General features: G+C 38.3%; 1 protein-coding gene across 1 annotated transcript; it reads right to left on the bottom strand.

The window, feature by feature from the left end:
* Positions 1 to 27: 27 nt before the first annotated feature.
* Positions 28 to 27,967, bottom strand: CarT (Carcinine transporter). Its single transcript, XM_067099711.1, has 12 exons — positions 27,627 to 27,967; positions 21,974 to 22,195; positions 18,380 to 18,526; positions 16,198 to 16,301; positions 12,714 to 12,768; positions 9,904 to 10,160; positions 5,656 to 5,782; positions 4,743 to 4,867; positions 3,436 to 3,650; positions 2,975 to 3,156; positions 1,494 to 1,672; positions 28 to 260 (listed from the first exon to the last, which is right to left on the bottom strand). The coding sequence occupies exons 1-12, from the start codon at positions 27,825 to 27,827 to the stop codon at positions 38 to 40; spliced, it is 2,037 nt and encodes a 678-aa protein (XP_066955812.1). The 5' UTR covers positions 27,828 to 27,967; the 3' UTR covers positions 28 to 37.

Raw genomic sequence — 27,967 nt, 5'->3', positions numbered from 1 at the left:
TTCGTCTTCCTCTTCTTCTTCTTCTTCTTCTTCTTCTTCACACCCAGAAAGTGAGCTTCATGGCTCCCGAGGAATCGGTGATGATGGGCGTCTCCATGATGCTGCTCTGCCTCATGAGCAACCTTCGGGCAGTCGTACTGTCCATCCTCTGCAGGGGCGTCGCCTCGTCAGGACCGGCCTTCGGACCAGACATCCTCCTGCCGATGCTGTGGATGCTGATGATCTCCTCCTCCAGGTCGGTGTAAGTCTCTTCGTCTTGTCTGTGGGGGAAGAAAATTTATAGTGATTTGGGAGGAAAGGGTGTTCGTGGTTTGGTTTCTCAGACATCTTGGAGAGAGACGTGACTATAAACACTTTCTAATGTAGAAATTACAATTATGTTTATATCAATGATTATAAGAATATATGAAGATTGGGGGAGGTATATAAAAGAGTTAATTATGTTTTCATTACTAAAATTTCTGCTTTTGTACCAAATATTAGCTACTGTATACTTATTTCGCATTTGACAGACTTTGCCCCTAAAATATTCCATAAAGGAGACGGAACATTTTCCCAAGGTTTTGAACCAATCTACCTGAATTCAGCGATCAAATTGAATTCCTTGAATGAAAGAAGGCTAAAATAAAAGCAAAAATATTAAACTCATACCAGATCAGTGTGGAGGCTGATTGATGGCAAGAATTATATTTGCCTAAACTTTGTTATATGGGAAAGACCCACAGCAACGAAGTTGTGGAGTTCCCTTATAAGCAACAGGAAAAAACTGTTGAATAAATATCTCCAGTCTTTTGCAAATCTAATACTATCATCAACCATAGCAAGCAATGGAACTGAACTGGACGCAGTATTCTTCTCAACAGGTATCCATGTAATGTCAAATGACCTATGACGAAGAAAAAGTCAGTTTCCTGATCAGGAACTCAGTAAAATGGCTGTGTTCTTACGTCACGGGAAAACATATGGTATTCAGCTGACCAATGACCTGTGACCAACGATTTCTCAAACCAGGTCACGAAAAATATCAAGTGTTTCTTATGTAAATTATGGTTCGTGAGGTCACAATAAGTGTTAAGAACATACTTTTCGAACTGACCATTAGTCGAAATATGCAAGGTCAGAGTTAATGATATCCACTAAATCATTCCTTTACTTTCCTATCCTTTGGGATATGACCAGGATATAAAATATTTCGTAAGGAAATTGAGTTACAAGATATCCATGACTTTCCAAAACATTGCTTACCTGTGCCCTTCAAGGGCTGAACTGAAATACGAACAGTGATGTAAAGAAATGCAGAATTATTCTCAGTGATTTGGATAACAAAATGAAAGCAGATAAATAGCTTCTAGTTCATGATATACAGTGATAATATGAGAGACAGACAGAGAGAGAGAGAGAGAGAGAGAGAGAGAGAGAGAGAGAGAGAGAGAGAGAGAGAGAGAGAGAGAGAGAGAGAGAGAGAGGATATCCACCGTCGTCTCAGGACTTACTTCTTGGGGATGCACACCATGCAGTCCTTCCACCCAAAGTCCTTGCCGAACTCCTCCCCTTCCTCCATAGTGTTGGGCAGCTTCTGCTGCAGAGTCTCCGGCAGGCGGAAGGCCAGGATGCCCCCCAAAGCGGACACGACGCCCATGATCAGCAGGGGCAGGACGAGGACCTCTGTGCCCTGTGGGAAAGAGAGGAATGTTATGTTTGGAATTATTAGCCTATAAACCTTCTTGGTGATACGTACAGTAATTAATTCAACCTCATTAAGACTGGAAATCTTAATGCAAATAGATTTCCTTTAGCTTTCTTCTTCTTTATTACAAAATTTGAATCCAAATAAAATATAAAAGCAAAAATTCAGTAAATTTCATTCTTTACTGTTCGTGGGAAATGAACAACTGATCAAGTACCGAGAAAAATTAACTATTTACCATTGTGATCTTACCATCATATAAAAAAATACTGGCTTTTCCATATATAAACTTAGAAGCAGAACTTCCTAAAGCCTCCAAATCTATAGCTCTGTGAGCTGGTGTGAGATAACGAGTATATTGATAACAGTACTATCGGGTAACAAGAGCAAGATACTGCCAGGGTAACAAATTGTAATTTCAAAACACTGAACTTGATAACGTTCAGCTCTAATTGTAGTCATGATCTGGTTATTTTACAAACACTGTTAAGTAATGACGATGATGAAGTACAAATATGGAAAGGATTGAATCGAATTGAATAGAATACAGAATTTAGGCCAAAGGTCAAGCACTGGGACCAATGAGGTCATTCAGCGCTGAAACGGAAATTGACAGCAAGAGGTTTGAAAGGTGTAACAGGAGGAAAACCTCAAAGCAGTTGCACTATGAATCAATTGTTGGGAGAGTTGAGGAAAGTAAGATGGAAGAAAAGAGAATATGAAAGGAGGTACAGTAAAAGGAACGAAAGGAGTTGCAGCTAGGGGACGAAGGCACGCTGCAAAGAACCTTAAGTAATGCCTACAGTGCACCGCATGAGGTGCACTGATGCACTACCCCTCTAAGGAGAATATGGCAAAGGAAGTCATGCTTTGCAACACAACCGAATCATGCTCTCGTTTTGCAGTTCCATTTGTGAAAAGCAAAATCATTAAATGAGTGATTGTGGGGGTTGCCCATTTTCATGCATAGGTTTTATGAATGAAAACCCATCTGCAAGTGTTCCAAGACTCATAGGTGTTATACCTGAAGCAGCCACCCACAGAGAGGGGCCAGGAGTTTTTTCCTAGGCTTAAGGATGACTACATATTGCTTTTCTAACTTTTTTGCTTTTCAGTTCAATCGAAAAAGTGCACAGATGCATGACGGGACCGACTGATGAATTTCAGATCATGGTGATATAATTCCAGAACCACTGTAATTAGTATAAAATCCCATTATCAACGCATAAAACAATTAATATTTCTCAAAAACAAAACCATCGCGTCCTTACACTTCCACTGACATACCAGATAATTAATGAAGGGGATGATGACCAAGCCTAGGCCTCCTACGTAGGCAGAGAACCCGATTCCTACGCCTCTGACCTCGGTAGGGTACTGCTCGGCAGCGAAGGGATAGATGATGAGGAAAGCCGCTGACTCGGCGAATTTGGCCACTAGGTACAAGATCAGCGTCGCCATGGATGAACCTGAGAGAGAGAGAGAGAGAGAGAGAGAGAGAGAGAGAGAGATTCATATCTTTAAATAAATGACATCATTTGTTGATTCACTATTGCAATTAACACTTATTTTAAACCTCAGGAACAAATTCCTTACTATAAAAGAGATTCGATAATAGAAGGAAAGATTTTTCTATTAACTTCATAACTTCATCCATATTAAAACCTTCAGCCTATAAAGCTATTCAACAAAATGAAATTTAAACTGTCGTTACAGAAACTAGAGTAGACCTATATAGTCCACCTTACCTTCGGGCATGAGAACCGTGCATATGGCGAAGATGCCACCTACGATCATCCCTATTCCCAAAATCCATCGCCTTCCCCATCTGTCCATGACGATCCAACAAAGGAGATAGGATGGCACTTCGACAGCACAGGCCAGGAAGAATGATAAGTACTCATTATCGCCCATTGCTGGTCCGTAATAGCTAAGTCCCACGTACACCGTCTCGTTGGCGAACCTTCATAGAAAACGGGTATGAGTTATTAGAGAAAATGAGAATTATCGATTTTTATGGGAAACATAATCATTTTTATTATGTTACCGTATTTGAATCGACATAGTCCCAAATCAAACGATAGTTTTTTTCGGGGAAATGTTTAAATGATGGTCTGAAATAAATAAAAAGTAATAAATAGTCTAGAGTGTTTACCTCTAAATGTCTGGTCAAGGAAAAGAAGTAATGGCATGTTATGTGTTCTTTCCTACCCAGGCAAGAAATACAGTATATACTGTACAGTACAGTATTAATATTATTATCACAGAGGTTATCGTTATTCATTATCTTACTCAGAAAATACCACCAACCTTCATAAAGCGTTTAGAGAGAGAGAGAGAGAGAGAGAGAGAGAGAGAGAGAGAGAGAGAGAGAGAGAGAGAGAGAGAGAGAGAGAGAGAGAGAGAGAATTACAAATATAACATAACACTGCATTAAGATTGATCCACTTCTTTAGTAAGGTCTGTTTCAAGTTTACAACAACTATGAGGGTCATGATACCATTAGCGTTGCTTTTTGCCCCTATCTGGAATCTCTAGAATCCTCTGAATGAGAAGTAAAATTGCTAAGCAAGAACTTACAACATGTTTCAAATCAGATCACCTACATTTCAAGATGCGCTGGATCTGTACCATTAGACGGACCTTAAGCTCAGCAAAATGCGAAAAATCAGTTCATTCAGGGTCAAGACCAATTGTTTTGGTATTGCCACTGACTACAGAAGGAGAAGGGGACCCTACGAATAACACAGGACATTTATAGTATAGAGGAAAAAGCTGAACTGGACACAACTTGAAAAAAGGTCCCATGACGTCCAGACAACACTGCCCTAAAATGGAAAACTGCAGTATCTGCAAATTTTCCAAATTTAGGTATGCCACCTACTGGGCTCGTGAAAACTAATACACAAGTTACTGCAGGTTTCAGAATGATTCTTCAGTGCTTTCCACGAGTATTTAGGGGGCCCCATTTGCAGTATCTGCAAAATCATTTTTCTGAGTTTTGTATTTTGCACATGCTGCAGTCTTCCATTTTAGGGCAGAACAAGGTACTTACCAGACAATCGTGATCAGGATGGCTTTAAGCCTCATATTAGGAGTCTTGCAAGCGCTACAGAGCCCAGCCTGTGTGTGCTTGTTGGCTGACGAGACGCTCAGGGCTTGCTGGGCCAACATCCGGTCCTGGAAAAGTGGAGGAGTCTTAGATTCTGAAACAACGTTCCTTGCTTAGCTGGGTAAGTACAGTTGCAAGAGATGACCAGAGGAAAACTATGTAACCACATTGAATGAGTACATCCAGCCTGTAATATTATCTTCGCAGGATGTCAGTCCTTGTTTCTGACCTAATAAGAAACGATAGATGTCAACGATATTTTCAGCTTCACTGCCATTAGTCCCCCGTAGGGGGCTAGTGCCGCCAGTGCACCTCATGCGGTGCACTGCAGCCATTACTTAAGGTTCTTTGCAGCGTGCCTTCGGTCCCTTGCTGCAACCCCTCTCGTTCCTTTTACTGTACTTCCTTTCATATTCTCTTACTTCCATCTTACTTTCCACCCTCTCCTAACAACTGATGCATAATGCAACTGCTTTGAGGTTTTCCTCCTGTTACACCTTTAAAACCTTTTACTGTCAGTTTCCGTTTCAGCGCTAAATGACCTCACAGGTCCAAGTGCCTGGCCTTTGGCCTAAATTCTATATTCAAGTACCATTACTTTGAAGGAAGAGCCAGGCTGAAAGACAGAATGTACTTTTGTCTTTTATAATATAATATTTATATGTCAACATTTAACAGTGACCTTAGATATAAGGACAAGGGTTAGTTATAGGAAAAAAAAATTTAAAACTTTGTTTAACTAGAGCTGGTACGAAAGAAACCCAGTAATACAAATTCAGTTGTTCTTCAATAAACTTTGTATTTTGGAATAAGGTCCAATCTATAGTATTACTCTAAATATAGCATTAAATCTTACTTTGAGCTGCTGGAGAAACGACTGTGGAAGCTCGGTCTTGTTCACCTCAGCCATCTTCTGAAGGATCGTGGATGCCTCCTGAAGGCGCCCTTGGGATAGAAGCCACCTGGGTGATTCAGGTAAGTACCTGAAGGAGAAAAGATAAAAAAAAAATAAAATTATAATAGAAAATTGGAACAAAAAGAACAAATTTCTAACAACAATTCGTTCCTTAAATAATGACATGTACTTTTAATAAAATAATCATGTATACTAATTTTTCGTCAGACGCTTTTTTGAAATTATGTTTTTGAGGCTACGACTTTTTTTTCTACTTTCTTTTAATAACTGGGGGAGACCCCAGTCGGATGCTGGGGTTCTTTGGTAGAAGGAAAACAAAAATCGAGGAAACTGCACTAATATGAATGGTCAAAAATGAATAAATCGCAAAATTTGCAATCAGTAAAGGGCACTGTTCATGTTTTATAAGTAATAACAATTACAAAATAAATTACAAAAAGTCGCATCAATTCAAAATCAAATTATAAGACAGGAAAATGTGGCGAAGATAATTACAGGGACGAAGCCTGACCTAATCTTTACTAACTTGACCTTAACCTAGGACCCCAGTACCACCTACCTGAATGGAGGTCTGGACTTTTTTTTATTTTAATTTTAGTAAATTACAAGCAAATGGTTAGCCATTATTTGAATTTATAACCCAATATATTTATGTGTGATTGTTCTAACTTTCATGGATAGACTGAAACTAATCTGACAATTTGGGTTACGTAAAATCAAAATACACCGTCTCTCTCTCTCTCTCTCTCAATATATATATATGTGTGTGTGTGTATGTGTGTGTGTGTCTAACTGAATCACGAAAATATGGAACGTGATGAATATATAAATAAAGACAAAATCCACGAAGGAAAGAGAAACAATGGAGTGCTGCTGCAAGGCCTTTCGACTTGTAGTCCTTTACTTAGCAGACTATAAGTCGAAAGGCCTCGCAGCACTCAACTGTTTCTCTTTCCTTCGTGGATTTTGTCTTTATATACATACATACATGTGTGTGTGTTTATAATAACATTTGGCAAAATAGTTGTGAATTTCATTACGAGATTTTCCCTCAGCTGCAAGGTTTCATTGACATTTTACAAAATCCTGCCCTGATAAAATAGAAGACACCTGAAGGGCTTTACCTGGCCACAGGAAAGCCAATCAAATGTGCTTGTATGTGTGTGTTGTGCTTGCGCGAGTGTTTATATGATGGTCAACTCCAAATATGCAAAAGAATTTATTGCTGACTCCAACGAGACCAGCAAGACCTCATCCCCAATGCAACCTGCACTGCAAAATCTTTTTTCATATAAACAACAAAGTCCAGCCCGATAGCATGAGATTGGTAAGGGGTTGGAAGCCCTATCGAAGAGACATTTACATTATCCTTTTTTCACGTGTCTTTGAATACAGTGACAAAATACGCAGAAATAATACACAATCGTTCCATTATAAGGGAATGGTGCGTATACTTTGGTTCGAATTTCCTGTTTTGCTCGTTTTTCCATCAATGTTTATTTCATTAACTGTTGCCTGGCGCTTATGCCTAACAATGTGGCCATTTCAAATAAGTCCCTTAGCAAAGTGCAAAATTTTATCAATAAGATTTCTCTATTTGGTTGAAAATACAGATTTTATATCTGAAGATAAGGTAAAAGTTCGTGTCCGGTCCGAACTCCAATTCCACAAGAGGGTCAGTACTGAACACGGCGAAAGTGATTCATCTACACTGTCTCTCCGCGTTTAGTACTAGCCCCTGGGGGGTCAAATGTATTTCGCCGTGTTTAGTACTAGCCCATATGGGATTAAATGTCCCTTCAAATAGTCCCTAAATGCATTTCGCAAAATTGAAACTTTAATTTTCTATGTGGGTCACGAAATGGATAATTAAATTTATTTGGAAAAGCACATCCAATATGGTTTAGGTTACGATAACATTTCTGATTATATTTACCATAGAAAACGTCAAAGTAAATATGGTAGACTATGCAATTTCTCAGAGCTCGTTCAGTTTTTGCTGCAATAAAATGTTAATTTATAATATTCCAATAAAATATGGCAGTGTTATCAATAATGATATTAGCACGGGTGTTTTAATCTATGATAAATTTGTACTCTCATCAAGAATCGCTTAAAGAAACGAGAATTTTGCTCATTCTCGAATGCAAGAAGCAATCTCCCAAAGTATTCGATTTCGCTAGATTTTATTTTTGTTTTAATAAGGAGAACCAGTCATAACCTCTTCATCTGTATTATTCCAAAAAAAAAATGTTTTGCAATACTGTAAATCATTGTAAACAAGAAAAAGCCTTTTTGAAAGAGACTTGAAGACTTTTCTGAAAAAGATTCCAAGATTTTAAAATACAAGCAGATTGGTTGACAGTAAACATTCCACGATCTCTCCAGTAAACAGGAAAGATCTGGCTGTGAAGTACTGTTCTCTTCTCCTCGAGCTACATAAGTCTTCCTGGCCACGTAACGATTTTTCCACATTTCTCTCTTCTTTTTTGCCATGTATGGCGTATGGAGAGATGTAAGCTGTGTGTGTGTGTGTGTGTGTGTGTGTGTGTGTGTTTTATTTTAGCCATTTCCTAGTCCGTTTCACATCAGTGATTATTTCTTGAACCCTTTTTGTGAGCAGAATAAAACATTCGATGTATATGCAGGGAAGGAAATCTACTGTACGACAACTCTGGTCATAAATGAAACATTTCTGATTAATATTTCCATGTCACGTTTTGCTTCTCTCTCTCTCTCTCTCTCTCTCTCTCTCTCTCTCAAGTACAGCTTTTTTATGATTGAGAGTTGCTTCCGGGAGCAATCTTGAGTTTGCATTCATCTACTTTTAATGACAGTCATTAATTCTTTAAGACTCATCAACAATCATTTTGCATCTTTTACTCTGATGTCCACTTGCTCATGTTCACCCCCTGAATTATTTCTCTCTCTCTCTCTCTCTCTCTCTCTCTCTCTCTCTCTCTCTCTCTCTCTCTCTCTCTCTCTCTCTCTCTCTCTCTTCTCTCTCTTCTTCTTCTTCTTCTTCTTCTTTTAACGTGCTTTTTTCCCATTTTTGTATGGGGTAAGCACGATGCCTATATATATATATATATATATATATATATATATATATATATATATATATATATATATATATATATATATATATATATTATTATATGAAAAATGGCCATATTTGCACAATTGATTGCAATGAGGCCATATTGTAGGGGCCAAAAATACCAAGAACGGGTGTTTTTGGGGGGTCAAACGGACTTTTCTTTTAGACTAACGAAAATGCAGCCTAATGGCAAGCAATTGATCACTATGCATGGAAAATGGCCACATTTGGACAACTGACTGCAATTCGGCTATACTGGAAGAGGCCAGAAAAATGCAGCCTAATGGTGAACAATTAATCACTATGCAGGGAAAACAGCCACATTTGCACAACTGATTGCAATTCGGCCATATTGCAGGGGGCCAAAAATGGCCAGAATCATGAGGTTATAGGAGTGACCAGAACAAAGATGTAGTTAAAGTAGGCTGTTGTAGTTGCAGGGTTTAATAAAGGAAAGGAAATTTCAACTCAGTGCTGGTCCCACGCCCGGATAAATGGGGAGGGGGGGGGGGGCTCAGAGTCAAGAACGGCATCCGTAGTTAAAATATCTGCCAAAGCTAATTATGAAAAGAGCCGCTCAAGCCAGGACACCTGGAGACAGTTCATTATGAACAGCGGACCAAGCTGCGAAAATGAAAAGAGTATCAAGTCTTTGAAAATTGCTTTTACTGTAAGGGAAAAGGAAGGGGAATCATCCCATCCCTTAGTAAAGCCCTGGACGAAAGAAAATAATTTTTTTTATTATTATTTTTCAGAAGACGAACCCTATTCATACGGAACGAGCCCACCAAAGGTGACACTGACTTGAAATTCAAGCTTCCAAAAAACATTATGGTGTTCATTCGAAAGAACTAACAGAAAGTAACGGGAAATGACTAACAGAAGGTAATGGGGAATACAGAGAGAAAGAAGAGATCAGAAAGAAAGAAGACAAAAAATAAATGAACAAATTAAAGTCACAAAACAATGTTAGTCTCCAATAACCCACAACAGTTAGAGGGAAAAAAAGTGACAACCGTAAATAGCTTAAAGACAAAGAAGAAAAAGAAAGTGTGATTCAAAGGCCACCTTCCAGATCTGATACTCACCACCAGTAAATGACGTAGGCGAAGAAGGGCAAGGAGGTGATGAGACAGAGATGCACCCAGTCCCTGATGAGGTAGGCCACGCCAGCAAGCAACAGCATCCCGCCCACGTAGAAGAGGCAGGTCATTACCGTTACGAAGCTTCGGTAGCTGGGACCCACCAGTTCCAGCGCTGCCGGAAAGAAGAAGAAGAAGAAGAAGATGATGGTGATGATGAAAAAGAAGAATAAGAAGAAGAAGAAGAGTGATACATGAATCTGCTGTAATTCTAATTTCATGTGTTTCTGTTTATATATATTTATTTATTTCTCTCTCTCTCTCTCTCTCTCTCTCTCTCTCTCTCTGCAGAAAAGAAGATGAAGAAGAAGAATGATACAAGAATCTGTTGTTATTTCAATTCCAAATGTTTGTTATACCTTTGCTCTCTCTCTCTCTCTCTCTCTCTCTCTCTCTCTCTCTCTCTCTCTCTCTCTCTCTCTCTCTCTCTCTGCGGAAAAGAAGAGTAATACAAGAATCTATTTTTAATGCCAATTTCCTTTTGATCTTATATTTTTATTCTCTCTCTCTCTCTCTTTCTCTCTCTCTCTCTCTCTCTCTCTCTCTCTCTCTCTCTCTCTCTCTCTCTCTCTCTCTCAGGTGTGCGCAGCTACCTGTATGGGAGAAGCCTGAACACAGGAGAATGAGTTTTGTAACCAGATTTACATTCAGTCAAAACTTACGGGTAAAGAAGACATTAAAATCAATTCCCGTACGAAAAAATGAGTTAAAGCACAGACAGTATATAAATACATCCGTGTGTGTGTATATATATATATATATATATACATATTTACAATCAGCGAGAGGTAATGAGATCGAGTACGAGCTGGCAGTCAGCGGCAGACCCGGCGGGAACAGACACATCAGTTAGCGACTTCGCATTAATTAGTAATTTCGACATAGTTTGGTGCGAGACTATGCTTGCGGCGAGCGGAATATCAATATCAGATAATAGACCGCATCAATTAACTTGAATTGCCCGCCGAATCGATATCAATTAACCATTAATTGCGCTCTAATGTATACGTAATGTATACGGGACCGGGATTCTTGTGGAAACCTTGGAAGATGAGGAGAGGAGGACTTTCCTGTCGCCATAGACCAGGATGAGTGGGGTTCGGACACGTAGAGAGAGAGAGAGAGAGAGAGAGAGAGAGAGAGAGAGAGAGAGAGAGAGAGAGAGAGAGAGAGAGAGAGGTGTCCAGTTGACTGGAGACAAAACACTCTCATGTTCAGGAATATCTATCTATCTGTGTATCTATCTATCTATCTATCTATCTATCTATCTACACACACTCACATAATATGTATATTATACAGTATGTATATATATATATATATATATATATATATATATATATATATATATATATATATATATATATATATATATATATATATATAAATATATACAGTATATATTTATATGTATATATATATAAATTGTTATTATTATAAATAAAATAATATATAATAATATATAATAATAATCTGTTATTTGAATGCATTATAAAGTTATACAGTATATATTTATATGTATATAATTTTCTTTTTATATAAATTGTTAATATTATAGAAATAAAATTATAATAATAATAATAATAATAATAATAATAATAACTCCAATAATAATAATAAAAATAGCAATTTTAATAATCTGTTAAATAGGAATGCTGCATTAGTGGAGTTATTAATTTTATATTGAGTCTTCTCAATTTTCCTTTAATTTTCTTTTTAATATTGTCCAATATTAACGTAGAAGAGAACAGAGTTATAAGGAAAAGTGAGAAGACCTAATGTAAAATGAACTCCAATGATGCAGCAATTCTTTAAACAGCAATAATAATTTCAGGACTTATTTAATAAGGGTCTAATAATAATAATAATAATAATAAAAATAATAATAATAATAATAATAATTTAATAATAATATTCTTAACAATATCAAATGAATTATTATTATTATTAGCTTTATTATCAGCAATAATTAATAATATTATTATAATAATAAAATATATTCTTAATGCATTGTCAAAAGTTAAATGATATATCAAGAGCATGTGGAGCTTCTGTTATCAATAATAATAATAATAATAATAATAATAATAATAATAATAATAATAATAATAATAATAATAATAATAATAATAATAAATAATAATAATAATAATCAAAATGAAGATTTGAAATGTAAATAGCGGGAAAATAGGATTCTTAACAAGGTATCAAAAGGTGAATGATGTATTAAGAACGAGATCCGAGCTTCTACAGGAATTATCAGGAGGAAAAATAATAATAATAATAATAATAACTTTTAATAATAATTTAATAATAATAATAATGAGAATGCATTGTCAAAAGGTAATTGATATATCAAAAATAAAATGAGGCTTGGACTGATTTATCAATAATAATAACAATAATAATAATAATAATAATAATTTTAATAATAATAATAATAACAATTTCTTGGCAAAATAATAACAATAATAATAATAATAATAATACTGATAATAATAATAATAATAAAATAAAATTAATACTGATTTAATAATGAAATTAACTGGACTGATTTCTTGACAAAGAAAGAAATCAAAGAGGACAATTTTTTGGCAAGGAAATTTCAACACTGATTTCACAGATGATGAGAAGTGATTTCTTGACAAGGAAATAAATGGCTGGACTGATTTTCAGGAAATGAAACCAGAACTGGACTGATTTCGTCCACGCCCAGATTGGTGGGCGCGAAGAAATTAGACTGACTGATTTCTTGCCGAAGAGAAATGCTCGATCGCCAGGCACACCAGGAACGAGATCCGACGGCCGTACCTGTCCCGTACAGGAAGATGAGGCGAAGGAGGAAAAGATGAAGAAACACTTGATATAGTTCTAGAACTTTTAATGTGTGGTGGGTGGAGTTTCTTGATTTCTTGTCTGGGAGACTAATTTAGATTGGACTGATTTTTTGTAAATGAAATTAGACTGGAATGAAATGATACTGGACTGATTTTTTGGCAAGGAAATGAAATTAGACTGGACTGATTTCTTGACAAGGAAATGAAATTAGACTGGACTGATTTCTTGGCAAGGAAATGAAATTAGACTGGACTGATTTTTTGGCAAGGAAATGAAATTAGACTGGACTGATTTCTTGGCAAGGAAATGAAATTAGACTGGACTGATTTCTTGGCAAGGAAATGAAATTAGACTGGACTGATTTCTTGAGAAATGAAATTAGGCTGGACTGATTTCTTGGCAAGGAAATGAAATTAGACTGGACTGATTTCTTGGCAAGGAAATGAAATTAGACTGGACTGATTTATTGGCAAGGAAATGAAATTAGACATAATTGATTTCTTGACAAGGAAATCAAATTAGACAGGACTGATTTCTTGACAAGGAAATGAAATTAGACAGGACTGATTTCTTGGCAAGGAAATGAAATTAGACTGGACTGATTTCTTGACAAGATGAAGTTAGATTGGACTGATTTCTTGGCAAGGAAATGAAAGTAGACTGGACTAATTTCTTGGCAAGATGAATTTAAACTGTGCTGACTTCTTGGCAAGGATATCAGTCTAGACTGGATTGATTTTTTCTTGACAAGGTGGTTAATTTAGATTGGACTGATTTCCTGCCAAGGAGATCAATTAGTCTGGACTTGATTTCTGGTCAGTGAGATAAATCTAGACTAGACTGATTTCTTATCAGTAAGATTAACAACTGGAATGATTTCTTGTCAAGGAGATTAATGTAGACTGAATTGAGAGATTACATTAATAGATACCAGAGTTCCTTAGAGGAAGACCAGTGTACTGGCAGTTATTTTCTTTGCTGCTTGTATTGTTAAAACGAAGTCCCCGCCCACATTTTGAACAGTCACGTGAGTTAGTTTTATTCTAATCAACAGCCGTCAAAAAACAGCAAGTGGGTTTGTCCTAATAATTTTCTTCTAATAGTCCTTAATCTTTCCACCCTAAACTTGCAACGACAGGGAGACTGGCTCTAATCTATCCTGACCCAACACAAACCAAGAGGGATTTGTTCAATTGCACATTATCGCTTGAGGATATATTTATTTATCAAATGTCTCTAAAGTATTCAAGAACGCCGTAAATCCTTTGAGACTTCATGATTTTAGAGCCTCATGAACTTATCAAAGTTGCGTCCAACGAGTCGACATGATGCGTTGACGACATATCTTTGACAAGGTGTACAATAAGTTGCCAAGTTGCCTGGAACACGGTCTTGCCGATGCAGAAGTGACCAGTCTTTGCAAAAGTTGAAAAACAAAACTTGCTATACCTCTCTGACAAATGGACAGCGGCTCAGAGAGAAGGAGAGAGATTTATACATTATTGTAAACATGTATCCAACATATCAGCAAAGGTGTTTACTGCCGCGTTTCCAACTCGTCTGCATCCACGTGTGACCGCACCTCAAGACACGATTTACCTTTAAGAGCAAATTTAATTTCCCCTTTTCTTATTTCCCGCCCCGTGACTCCCGAGTCATTTAACCATTTGTCCCTTCTCTGCTCTTGTCTCGTCCGCTCGTTTTTCAGGAAATCAATTATTCTTTATTCGTCCACCTGCCTGAAGGAGCCTTCTTCCCGTTCCGTCTTCTTCTTCTTTCCCCCTCCCCCCCGCGACGTCTATTTCCACTCCTTCTCTCTCGGTGCCTCTTCTCCTTTCCACCTTTCGTTCATTCCTGGCCTTCTCTTGTCTCTGCGTAGTCTTCTTCTCTGTGTTCTTCGTCTTCTCTACTCCTTTCCCCTTCTTCCCGTTCCTCTCTAGCTTTGTTCTCCCATTTCCCATCTTTCGTTCAAGCCTGACTTCCTCTTGTTTCCACGTGGTATTCCTCTCTATGTTCTTTATTCCTTTAGTTCCTCGCTATCTCTCTAGCTTGCTCTCTATCCCACTTCCCCCTCCTTCCCCCTACGCTTACCCCACCCAACATCGCCTCCTCTTCTTCCCACTACTAAATATTGACAGGCCTGGAATCAAGGCCCACTGCAAGCGGTGTGACAGGGAGGCAGCATTTTTATTAGCTTTATGATTACTAGTAGCGTGTATGTACCGGTCTTGCAGACGGAACAACTAATTCTCTCTCTCTCTCTCTCGTGTTTCTCAGGAAGTCGAATGGTGTGAAAGTTGTAACGCAGAGTGAAAAACCCGAAAAGTACTACCTTTGTCTACCACAAGACTGGTTCCTGTATCTTGTGGAAGTAATTGAGAAATAGCTTTTTATTTAATCATTTTTAATCTTGTTTTAGCACACAGTGAAAAACCGAAAAGTGCTACCTCTGTCTACCACAACACTGGTTCCTGTATCTTGTGGAAGTAATTGAGAAATAGATTTTATTTAATCATTTTTTAGTCTGCTTTTATTTTGAAAAACTGAAAAGTGCTACCTCTGTTAAGACTGTTCTATCTTGGAGAATAAATAAAAAGCTTTTATTTAATCATTTTTAATCTTGTTTTGTAAAGTGAAAAATTGAAAAATGTTTTGACACAACACTATCTTTTGTGTTGCTTTTTATTTTTCATTTTTAATCTTGTTTTCCTCATTATTGCCCATCTACCACAAGACTGGTTTGTTTCAGTGACTATTATCTGATTTTATTTAATCATTTTTTAGTCTGCTTTTATTTTGCCAAGAAACTTAAGACTGTAGATGGAGAATAAAGGCATCAGAAATGGTAAAGTACTGAATGTTTTGTATGTCTCATGTTGTTCCTTTTCTGGGATGTTTATCTGGGGAAAGAAACCATCTAATTTAAAACCATAAATATATTTAGGAATTTAGTAGTAAGAAACTTGCTAAGGCCAGAAATGGTAAAGTACTATTAGTGTAATCTCATGTCTCCCTCTGGGGAAAGAAACGAACAAAAACCATAAATATATTTAGGAATTAGGTATAAGTTGCTCCCTATCTCATATTTTTATCTGGGATGTCTATCTGGGGGAAAGAAACGAACAAAAACCAGTTTGGGTTCCCCACAATTCGCGCTACGAAACGCGACCTCCCGGACAATAACGATTCTCCCAAGAACCAAGAAGAAGAAGAACACTTCCTCCTCCTCCTCCTCTCTTTGCACCGAAGGGGGGGGAAAGTCTTCCTTCCACCTCCTCCTTGAACCTCCACCCCCTCACACTTAATTACCTGAATGTGATGCGAGACAAGGGGGAGGGGGGGGAGGAGGAAGAAGAACATGACGAATCTAATTACTATATCTGCAGAGGCAGCATCCCTCACCTGTCCGAGATCGAGCCGAAGATGTAAACGCCGATGATGCCTCCCACGTTCAGCGCCGAAAGGCCGATGGTCGGGTAGATCGCCTTCCCGCACACCAGGTTGTACTGCAGGGGGCGTTGCAACAACAAAATTCATTACAACAACATTGACATCAACAACAACAACAGGCCTTGATTGTCAAGGGTCGGTGGAGATGGTGAGGATGGTGTTGATGATGATGAGAAAGAGGATGATGGTGAAGACACTATGATAATGACGGTGGCACTGATGATGATGCTGCAAAGGATATTGCAACAACAAAATTCATTACCACAACACTGACATTAACAACAACAACAGGCCTTGATTGTCAAGGGTCGATGGAGATAATGAGGATGGTATTGATGATGATGAGAAAGAGGATGATGATAAAGATGCTATTATAATGACGTTGGCATTGATGATGCTGCTGCAAAGGATGTTGCAAAAAACAACAATTATAACAACAACAAAAACAACATCTTAATAGTCAAGAGTCGAGAGGAATGGTGAGGATGATGGTATTGATAATAATGAGGAGGGTAGATGGTGAAGACGCTGTGGTAATGACGGTGGCACTGATGATGGTGTTGAAACAACAAAATTCAATACAACAACACTGACATCAACAACAACAGGCCTTCATTGTCAAGGGTCGATGGAGATAGCGAGGATGGTGTTGATGATAATGAGAAAGGGGATGATGATAGAGATGCTATTATAATGACGGTGCCACCGATGATGATGCTGATGCAAAGGGCGTTGCAAAAACAACAATGATTAAAACAACAATGACAACAACATGTCTTCATTGTCAAGGGTCGAGGAGAATGGTGAATGAAGAAGATGCTATTATAATGATGGTGGCACTGCAGATGGTGACAATAACAATACTGACATTGATGGTGATTCTGGATTACAATGAAGAAATGCCCAACAATCTTTTATTGAGTTCTCAGGAAGTGATGGTGAATATATGGTGACACTGATTTTGTTCGATAGTGAGTTGGGCTGCAAAAGATATATATATATATATATATATATATATATATATATATATATATATATATATATATATATATATATATATATATATATATATATATATATTGTAAATGGCAGAGAAATAATAATGAGTTAATGACCAAATTTTTTGTATGGTCATAATGAACATGATAATGATACGGGGGATGATGATGGTCATAATGAACAAAGGCTCTAGATACGATGACGATGAGGATGATGAAGTGATGATGATGATGATGATAATGTCCTCCAATGTGGATGATGTCTTCGGAGGGTAAAAAAAAAATGATGATGACTTCGAGGAATCGACGAAGATGGTGACACTGCTGCTGATGATAGTGAAGACGTCACAAGACATGGCAATGATGATAATGATGAATATGATAAGATCATGATGATAAATTCGGCGATGATAATGACAATGAAGAACTATGGCTCACAATAAATATATACAAATCACGAGTTTTATCATATGACATACTTAAAAATCGTAATGACCTGATGTCAAAAGCACTTATTATGGCAATAAGTTAATGATTATCATATGCATATATATATAATTGTTTATTTTCTACTTTACTTATTTATCTACTTATTTACTTACATCTATGACGATGGACGAGAATATCTCTTAATTACTTATTTATCTATTTATTTATCTTATTCATTATACATTATGACGATGGATGAAAATATCTTATTTAATTACTTATTTATCTTATTTATTCATTCACTTACATCTATGACGATGGATGAAAATATCTCTTACTTAATTACTTATTTATCTATTTATTTACTTCTCTACTTATTCATTCACTTACATCTATGATGATGGACGAGAATATCTCTTAATTACTTATTTATGTATTTATTTACTTCTCTACTTATTCACTCACTTACATCTATGACGATGGACGAGAATATCTCTTAATTACTTATTCATCTATTTATTTACTTCTCTACTTATTCACTCACTTACATCTATGACGATGGACGAGAATATCTCTTAATTACTTATTTATCTATTTATTTAATTCCCATATTTATTCATTCACTTACATCTATGACGATGGACGAGAATATCTCTTAATTACTTATTTATCTATTTATTTAATTCTCTATTTATTCATTCACTTACATCTATGACGATGGACGAGAATATCTCGGATGTGTCGAAGACCCAACCCTTCCTGCAAGGGACGATCGGCCACGAAGGATCTGGTGCTACGATGCCCGAATAATTCCTGACCAGGTATTGGCTGCATTGGCTGAAGCCCCCACCGATCTGCAATGGCGGATGAGAATGTGTGTGTAAAACTTGCACTGCATGAAGAAGACGTTCTTGTGTCTGAGAGAGAGAGAGAGAGAGAGAGAGAGAGAGAGAGAGAGAGAGAGAGAGAGGGTTCCAGAGCCCCCAGATCTGCAAGAGTAAAACTTGCACTGCATGAAGAAGGTTCCTTGTGTCTGAAGCCCCCACCGAGAGAGAGAGAATGGCGGCTGAAGCCCCAGATCTGTGTAAAACTTGCACTGCATGAAGACATTCTTGTGTGTGTGTGTGTGTGAGAGAGAGAGAGAGAGAGAGAGAGAGAGAGAGAGAGAGAGAGAGAGAGAGAGAGAGAGAGAGAGGGGGGGCTTATTGGGTTTTTAGATTTGTGACATTTAGTGTTTTGGTGAACTTTTCTGATTTAATGGGCAAATGTACCAAAGGAATACTAAAGAGAGAGAGAGAGAGAGAGAGAGAGAGAGAGAGAGAGAGAGAGAGAGAGAGAGAGAGAGAGAGAGAGAGAGCACCATCTTCAAATACAGATTCTTGACGGCTTTTCATGACGAATTGAGCAAAATTTACTAGGAATAACATCATTACCTGCAAAACCACTGACAAGGACACCCACCAACGCATAAATGAAAAGAAAATAACAATAATAATAAAATACATAAATAAAAATGAAAATAAATACGAATTCTCGAGTTCTCTAACCATTATGTCAGAACATTTTGCGAAAAAGGCAGTTTTTCTTCCTTAACGGTAAATGATTAGTTTCCTGAACATTTTCGGGCTCTTGACACGAGAAAAGAACTTCTAGACGTCACTTTGCAAATTGTCCCTTTCCTTACTTAAATGCTGCCGTTGGGGAGCGCGCGCGCGCGAGCGTGTGTGGTGTGTGTGTGTGTGTGTGTGTGTGTGTGTGTGTGTGAGAGAGAGAGAGAGAGAGAGAGAGAAAGAGAGAGAGAGAATCATCAGACATCAGACTATGTATGTGTGTTAGAGAGAGAGAGAGAGAGAGAGAGAGAGAGAGAGAGAGATCAGACAATATCAGAATATGTATGTGTGTTTGAGAGAGAGAGAGAGAGAGAGAGAGAGAGAGAGAGAGAGAGAGAGAGAGATTCTTCAGACTATGTATGTGTTTGAGAGAGAGAGAGAGAGAGAGAGAGAGAGAGAGAGAGAGAGAGAGAGAGTGAGAGAGAGAGAGAGACAATATCAGATTGTGATGTGTGTCTGAGAGAGAGAGAGAGAGAGAGAGAGAGAGAGAGAGAGAGAGAGAGAGAGAGAGAGAAATTCTCTGTCACACTACGCGAGCAACATCACTTGGCATAGCAATAACTAAATGGAAACCTTTCAGATAGAGACTTGAATTCTTACGGCACCTGGAAACACGCTATCAATACAACGCTCGAGGATCAAGGCTTAAAATACAAGATAATAGACGATGAAAGGTTACAGGAATTCTGAAAAGAAGCTTGTAACCTACTTTTGAGTGATCATAAAGACTTACCACCTTAGGGAAATGCTATTCAGAATTGTACGAATAACCCTAGGTACAATTTTCCATTTTTTTTTCCGACGCCAAAGGCTCCAGGTGCAATTCTGGCCTAAAATGGAAGACTGCAGTATCTGCAAAAATACAAAACTGAGAAAAATGGTAGATACTCCCTTGCCTTACTACTGGTTTTGCAGATACTGCAAATGGAACCCCCTAAATAATGCATTGAAGAAACATTCTGAAACTGCAGTAACTTGTGTATTGGTATTTCACGAGCCCAATAGGTGGCATATCTCAATTTCGAAAATGTTGCAGATACTACAGTTTTCCATTTTAGGGCAGAATTGTCGTTTTTTTTTTTCGACGTCAAAGGAGGGAAACTTAGTTTAGTTCGAATCAGAATGCATATGAAGGAAAAAAATCTTAACAAGAAGAAGTCATAATTTTTCATATTAATGGTGGAACTGGAATGAGAACTAATGATCATCTGGGCACTCTTCAGATTTGCCCTGACAGTTAAACTCTGGCACCTCTAATTCTCCTGTTTTCTACGACCCTTAAAATCATTCCCTCTTTACAAGACTAGTCAATAATTGTATTTAAAGCAAAGGCCCACTATTTTCCCTTTACCTTTCTTGTTCAGTTCCATCGTGTCAGGACAACGTGAGGGAACTGGGTATCCTTACCCACCAAAGTGCATAAAAAAAAATAATATTCCACAGAAGTGAGATAAGCTTCTAGTGTAGGTCAGGGATTGGCACCCGGCAGCTCTTCAAGTGCACTTGTGTGGTGGTTGTACTTCCAGCCGCATAAATATTGATTATGTTGCACAGGTGCCAGGTACTCTCCCACCTGTCTGCACCTGCCGATGCGTTTATCAGTTAAGTACCCACGATGCCACATTGCTTCAGACGTTAGTTGGAACATGACAAATAAAACGGGCATGAAGAGGCTGATGTTTGGAAGGAAACGACAGCAAACAAATGTCAGTAAGTAATGGATTGTAAACAATGATAAAGAGAAAACGGACAATGAGAGAGGACGTTATTGATAAAGTCAATAATTTTGGATGACTTTCTCATCTAGCTTATTCTCATTCTCTAAGAAAAAATGGAAGAGGAAAAAGAGCAAACCCGGATATCGATGAGAGCAATGAGACTGGTAAATTATATAACCATTTTGCTTATGCAACGTAACTGCTGCAATATTACTTTATCATCGTGCATGACGAATTGGCCTAAGATATAATAAATTATATCGAACATTACCGGTTATACACTGTAAACCTTGAATCTAATCGCGCTGACGTCCACAATCACTTTAGCAAATAGACGATGATGGTCTCCCTAGGCGTCGGCCATTGGTCTACGGTAAGGTGCTAAGGGTTATCTCTAACTTTACCGTCTCTGCTGGCTGGGCAGAGCCCTAAGGTCCCTACCATGCCTTCTGCTTCCCTCCACACCTTGCCGCCCCTACAGGCCTTAGCGCAAGGATCCTGTGCTGGCATAAGACCAACCAAATTCGTAATGCGTCTAGCACACAGTTGGGCGACGACCGTACTCGACTCTCTAACGGGGCGAGAAGGGATAGGGTGGCCGCATTTCCTAAAAATTCAGGTTCCTCTGTTGACCTAAGCATTGTATTTGGTACCTAGTTATTCCTAGTTATTATATGACTGTTGTGGGTCACAGCTAAGGTGGAGAAAAAGAGGGATAGAAGAAGAGATAAGACTAGACGTGTGTTTATTGCTCTAACAAAATGTACACAATGAGAACGGGACGGCCTCGTCGAGGTATTCCTCACCCCATTGGGATGAAACAATTTACATAACTCCTGAATTTACATTCATAAGGCTCTTTCTTTACAGCCAATGTAGACCTAATACAACTCATGAATTCAAACCAACCAACGCCCTGACACCTACAGAAGCTTCACAACAAAGGGAATGACCTCTTCCAGTCCAGACTTACGAAAGGAATCGAGAGGTTCCTGATTTCTTCCAGAGTGAGGCCGCTGTCTTCCAGTTCGGGCACCCGGCACCAGTGCGGGGGAACGGGGCTCATGAAGAGCTGGTTGAAGGCGTGGAAGCCGCAGGGAATGCACGCCGGGAGGCAGATCAGGAAAATCAGCAGCTTCTGGTACCGACCGAACTCTCCGACGTGAGGAAGGAGGTCATCGAAGTCCATGGATTTCTGGTGGAAGGATAAAAAGAATATGTGAGACCTTGAGTACGTGGGCACAGCTTTTCTGGAAGGAAAAAGAGAATATATGAGACCTCGAGTACGTGGGCGTAGCTTTTCTGGAAGGAAAAAGAGAATACATGAGACTTTGAGTACATGGGCGTAGCTTTTCTGGATGGGAAAAAATACATAAGACCTTGAGTATGTGGGCGTAGCTTTTCTGGAAGGAAAAATAATATGTGAGGCCTTGAGTAAGTGGGCGTATCTTCTCTGGAAGGAATAAAAAAGAATACATAAGACCTTTAGTACCTGGGCGTAGCTTTCCTGGAAGGAAAACAAGAATACACGAGACCTTGAGTATGTGAGCATAGCTTGGGCGGAGACAGGGGCCTTGGAGCTTGTGCAATTGGCCTACCCTTAAATTTTGTCAAGAAGAAATAACTGAATTATGAAAATTATAAAAGAAAATAGAGCACTTCATACCTTACAATCTCCACAAAGAATGACAGTGCCTGTTCTGTCGTTAAGAACCAAGGGCATAGTACTAGCAATGCATTAGAACAAATTTTACTCAAAAATTTGTGCAATATTAATTTATGACCCGTCCCCCACCCCCAACCCCACCGACCATCCATTGTCAAATAACTTAGTCACTTTAGGTGGTATATGGGGGGCTAAAGAAACTAACTAAAAGACATTTAAAAGGAATTAAAAGGTTTCCTGGTTCCTCACTTGATAAAGCAGGCCTGTCGGAGGAAGACTAAATCACTTCCTGTTTGCCAACCATAAAAACATTTGCGTATTATTCAAACTGGTGAAATTTCTCTGCCAATACGATCAGACTTTATTCTATATCAGTGTAGGTGACGTATTTCCTTTCTTTAATGTTCATTCTGGATTCTGAACATATTTATAGTCAGATTTACCACTGATTCCTATTACAATCAAAGGAATTAATCGAAATACATTACATAAACTTGAGATTCCAAACGAGATCCACAGAGCACCTTCATCCAGAGGCTCAGCATAAATCAGGTACATTATCCAGCTATATTCAAGTGTATACCTCCTATTGATCTCTTTGCGTCTGAATTCCGTAAAAGAAAAATCTACAGAAAGATAGAGCAGAACAAGATGATGTAATTCACTTAAGATCGAAAGCTAGCAAAATTAGTCAAGATAATTATTGCCGCCATGTTTGAGAGGAGATGCACACCATTGCAAAAAAAAATAAACACAAAGAAATAAAGAAACAAGAAAATAAAAAAAGGGCCTTCGGCTGTCATACAGCCAAAACAAAATATACACCATTTTGAGGGGAAATGGACCCGTCTCCGAAAGTGAACCAAGTTTGTCATCAAAATCTGGTAAAAAAAAAAAAGTGAACATCAAAAATTCAGGTGGGAACGTATTTCCAATAACATCTTAATTGAAAAAAAATTAAATAAAAAACGATTTCGTGTTATTTTTATCATCGAAATTCGAGTTAAAGCTGTCTTGCCCTGGGGGCCTTCTTGCCCCGACGTTAATTACTTAAAAATAATACAAACACAAATGGAAGAGAAGTAATAATTATGATATACACTTCATTCCATAGCTTTGTGAAATGCAAACATAACATATATTATATTACGTGTTTATAAGTAAATACACACACATACACAGATGCGTGTACGTATATTTTCATCAGACGACTTTCTCCTCTTTATAGGAAATGATTACAATAGGTGTTACACTCATCCGGTTTTCAGCCAGTATTTTTTGGGATGCGGTTGCTTGCCCCACACCAAGAAACAGAGACACATCCACAGGCATATATAATATATATATATGTGTGTGTGTATATATATATATGTGTATGTGTATATATATATATATAATATATATATATATATATATATATATATATATATATAGAGAGAGAGAGAGAGAGAGAGAGAGAGAGAGAGAGAGAGAGAGAGAGAGAGAGAGAGGCATACATTATATATATGTGTGTATTTGTATACTTGTTTTATATACAATTGCTTGTGTATATGCATGTATATATATATATATATATATATATATATATATATATATATAATTCCATGATAAGGTCATATGAACAAGGGAAGGGTATGCGGGTACAGGAAGGTAGGAAGAAGATATAAGCACGGGGCTGTATAGGTCAGCTAAGAAGAAAGTAAGAAAGAAAAGGAAGGCAAGTAATAAAAATAGAGGGAAGAAGAAGACAAACAAAAAAATCTAAAAAGACAAGAAAAATTTTTCAACAGGAAACTAAATGCAGAGAGAAAAGTTAATGGACAAATGGTTCTCAAAATAGAAGATGCAAACAGAGACATGCCATCTGGAGTGAAGGCATTCCTGGGTCGATGGAGTGAGTACTCTGAAGATCTGTTGGATGGTGGAGATAGAGGAGAAACCGAGCCGAGTGATGTAAGAGTGGAGTAGATTAGGGCAAGTTTCAGAGTGCTTGTGGGAGTGACTGTTGATGACGTAAATGAGGCAATTAAGAGATTAAAGAATGGAAAGACACCAGAAACTGATGGGATTATTAGTGCTGAAGTGGTGGGCGGTGATGAAATGTTTGAGTGGCTGTCAAGTGTTTGTAAAGTAAGTCTGGATGATGGAAAGGCTCCAAAGAAATCTGTGAGAGGATTACTCATGTAAAGAGAAAGGTGATAGAGACGACTGTTGGAATATCACGAATATAATATTACTTAGAATACCAATGAGGCTGTCATGTGTTTGTAAGGTAGGTCTGGATAACGGAAAGGTCCCAAAGAAATCTGTGAGAGGATTACTCGCGTAAAGAGAAAGGTGATGGAGACGGCTGTAAGAATATCAGGAATATAACATTACTTAGAATACCAGCGAGGCTGCATGGTAGGATTTCAATTAAAAAAGAACTGACAGGTGGCAGGAGGCCTGATAAGGAAGAATTGTTTGAGGCCAAGAGAGTGAATGGATGATATAACGAGAATAAGCAGTATCCATTATGAATAGACACCTGTCTCAGGAAATATCAATGACTTATGACATTACCTAACTGCTTCCCTAAGCGGAGGAACACATATGGAAGGAAATAACCCATGAATAGCAGCAAATGAGCTTCTTCCCCTGAGGCAAATGACAATCACATTTACTCTTGTAGGATGTGAGGAAATAGTAGTTTCACCATTCTGCACAGTGTGAAATATACTCTATTTGTCCAGAGACACGGGGTTTTGCATCCTTAAGTCTATATTCCGTTGCAAAATTTCTGATAAAAAACAAATCATTCATTCAATTATGGGACTATGAACGGGCGTGGGCAAGGATAGGATGCTCGGAAGGCAACTGATCACAATTGAGTAGTTTAGGGAGAGAACAAAGGATGTTAGGTTACTTAGTGAGACCACAGTGACAGAGTAAGACGTTTAGGATTTCGAGGGACAAAGATGTGTGACTGAGCATTCTGAGGCAATGGATGGGGTAAAATATGTCAGGAGGCCTTTGAGGACAAGTAACAGAATTCAAGTGCGGCTGCCAGTGAACTGTCAGTACAACTGAGAATAACAGGAGAAAAAAAAAATGTAAAAAGTATTCACAGTCGCAACAGAATACAGAGAAGGAAGGAGAAAGTTTCCGGTCGAGTGAATTTGTTTCGGATGTTTGAAGAACGAGAAAGGATGGTTATGCTGGGTGATTTAAATGCGAATGTATGTGACAAGAAAAGCAATATGGTACTATAATAGCACTGGACTTTATGGAGTAAATGCAAATGGAGTCTTGTGGAGTTGTTGATGGCTGCCATTCATATAGATGCCAATTTAAACAGAACAACTGAAGAGAGGGAGATGGGAGGACCTCTGTAAAAGATCTGGAAGAGGGGAGGAGTATCTGGGGACTGCAGAGGCACATGAAAACAAGAAATTAAAGCGTACACTTTGAACGTAAATGAGAGAAAAACGTGAAAAACCACTGGGGTAAAAGGTCTGCATAGCATATGGGGAGTTAGAAGATTGGAGAGAGCGGAGAATGGAACAGAATAGAATATAAGACTTAAGCCAAGGCCAAGCGCTGGGACCTATAAGGTCATTCAGCACTGAAACTGAAATTGACAATAAAAAGGTTGTAAAAGCTGTAACATGAGGAAAACCTCGTAGTTGCACTATGAAAGGATTGTTAGGAGAGGGTGAATAGCACGATGGAAGAAAGAGAACATGAACGGAGGCACAGTAAAAGGAATAAAAGGGGTTGCAGCTAGGGGCCGAAGGGACGCTGCAAAGAACCTTAAGTAATGCCTACAGTGCACCGCGTGAGGTGCACTGACAATAACCGCCCCTACGGATTGGAGAGAATGGAAGACGATAGTCTGGAGGGCACAGTCTTCAATTTGGAAGTTTTGGGAGGAAGGCAAGGGAAGATCGAGAGAATGCTGGCTAGATGGATTAGCAGAGGCGCAGGAAAGGAGAGTCTTATAGTATCTAAGGTACAGCGCTAAGGAGAACAATATTAATAAGTGGAGTAGTTTTGTGTACGTGTGGAGCGGGTCATTGCGCTGCTACTGAGACTTATAGGTAAAAGAGGCGGTTGATGTTTCGGCCTTTTTTTTCTGTCAATAATTCTGTTAATCATAAAGCTATTTGACTGGGACAAACAACTACAGGAAAATCTTTGTTGTGTGAAAACGAGAGTACTGAATATTTTCTCAAAATGGTAGATTCAACAGTAAAAGGGTTAATGTGGCCTTCATTTGTTTTTTTTTTCTTTTCTTCTAAGACGCCACATTATTCATTGCATAAACAACTCTCAATCATAATACAGAAACATAACAAACAATACTTGACCGCATGATGATTAAATCAAATGTGCGAATCATTTTAGTTGTCATTTACAATCGTGCGACTGGTATCATGACCTCTTTTGTAAAACCTCTGCTGCTTTCTTCTTCTCGCTTGTCTCTGTGTTTTGTTTGCTGACTGGCAGAATATTATTGTATAAAATCCTAACTTAAAAAGTTTCATTCAGGTTTCATGTCTGTTTGAGCGGGTGAAAGGACCCTGGAGTGCTAGGCTCAAAACCTAGCTACACAACGAAGTCAAATACTTAAGGTCCAACACTACCACAGGGAAAATGAGACACCTGGTGTAAATTCTAACCAATTTTGACTTTTTATCTAAGCCATTTTCAGAGGACTGATACACAGTGCTATAAATTTACAATATATATGCTAGAAGGACAGTACCCAGAGTTTAATTTTCCCTGTGGTAATGTTGGACATATAAATCACGTATCAGTGAGACTATAATTATCATAACAGGTATGCAAAGCCATACTCCACTTTTTTTGGAGCTACCCCATCAACTAAGAAAAAATGACAGCAGAGGAAAATTTGTGTGGGTGTATCAAAGGTCCTCCAACAGACACCTAAGGACAACTTCAAGACTGAGGTTCTCACCTGCGACTGGTTTGTAGTGTTGGACTTCCTGAGCTTCTTGAAGGCATCCCTCCTGGCTTGAGTCTCCGGAGTGACGGCAGACATGGGCAACCCGTTGCCGTTTTCGTACGACGCTTCCTCCGGTTCCTCCATGATGTCACTGTGGTCGCTGCGTTTCAGTTCCAGCTTCATCGTCGCGTTGTTGCTGTTCCAGTGGTCCATGGCGAATGTGATCTGTTTAGTGGGATGACGTTATGCAAGCAGTGGTGTTTCTTCTTTGGGCTCGGTGGCCAAGTTACTGTGATTAACGACTCCCCTGCCCCTTTTGCTTGCAAGAGATGCGTTTAGATTAGATTTTCCAG

This window comes from Macrobrachium rosenbergii, chromosome 55 (assembly GCF_040412425.1).
Source record: "Macrobrachium rosenbergii isolate ZJJX-2024 chromosome 55, ASM4041242v1, whole genome shotgun sequence".
Classification (NCBI taxonomy): domain Eukaryota; kingdom Metazoa; phylum Arthropoda; class Malacostraca; order Decapoda; family Palaemonidae; genus Macrobrachium; species Macrobrachium rosenbergii.
Note: the sequence above shows the minus strand (reverse complement) of the source record. Positions and strands in the feature narration are given on the sequence as shown.

Excerpts from the sequence above, each read along its gene's own strand:
- CarT (XM_067099711.1), bottom strand. The coding sequence starts at position 27,827 with ATGGACCACTGGAACAGCAACAACGCGACGATGAAGCTGGAACTGAAA. Across the intron at positions 22,196-27,626 it reads ACACTACAAACCAGTCGCAG|AAATCCATGGACTTCGATGA; the intron begins GTGAGAACCTCA and ends TCCTTCCACCAG. Across the intron at positions 18,527-21,973 it reads GGAACCTCTCGATTCCTTTC|ATCGGTGGGGGCTTCAGCCA; the intron begins GTAAGTCTGGAC and ends CCGCCATTGCAG.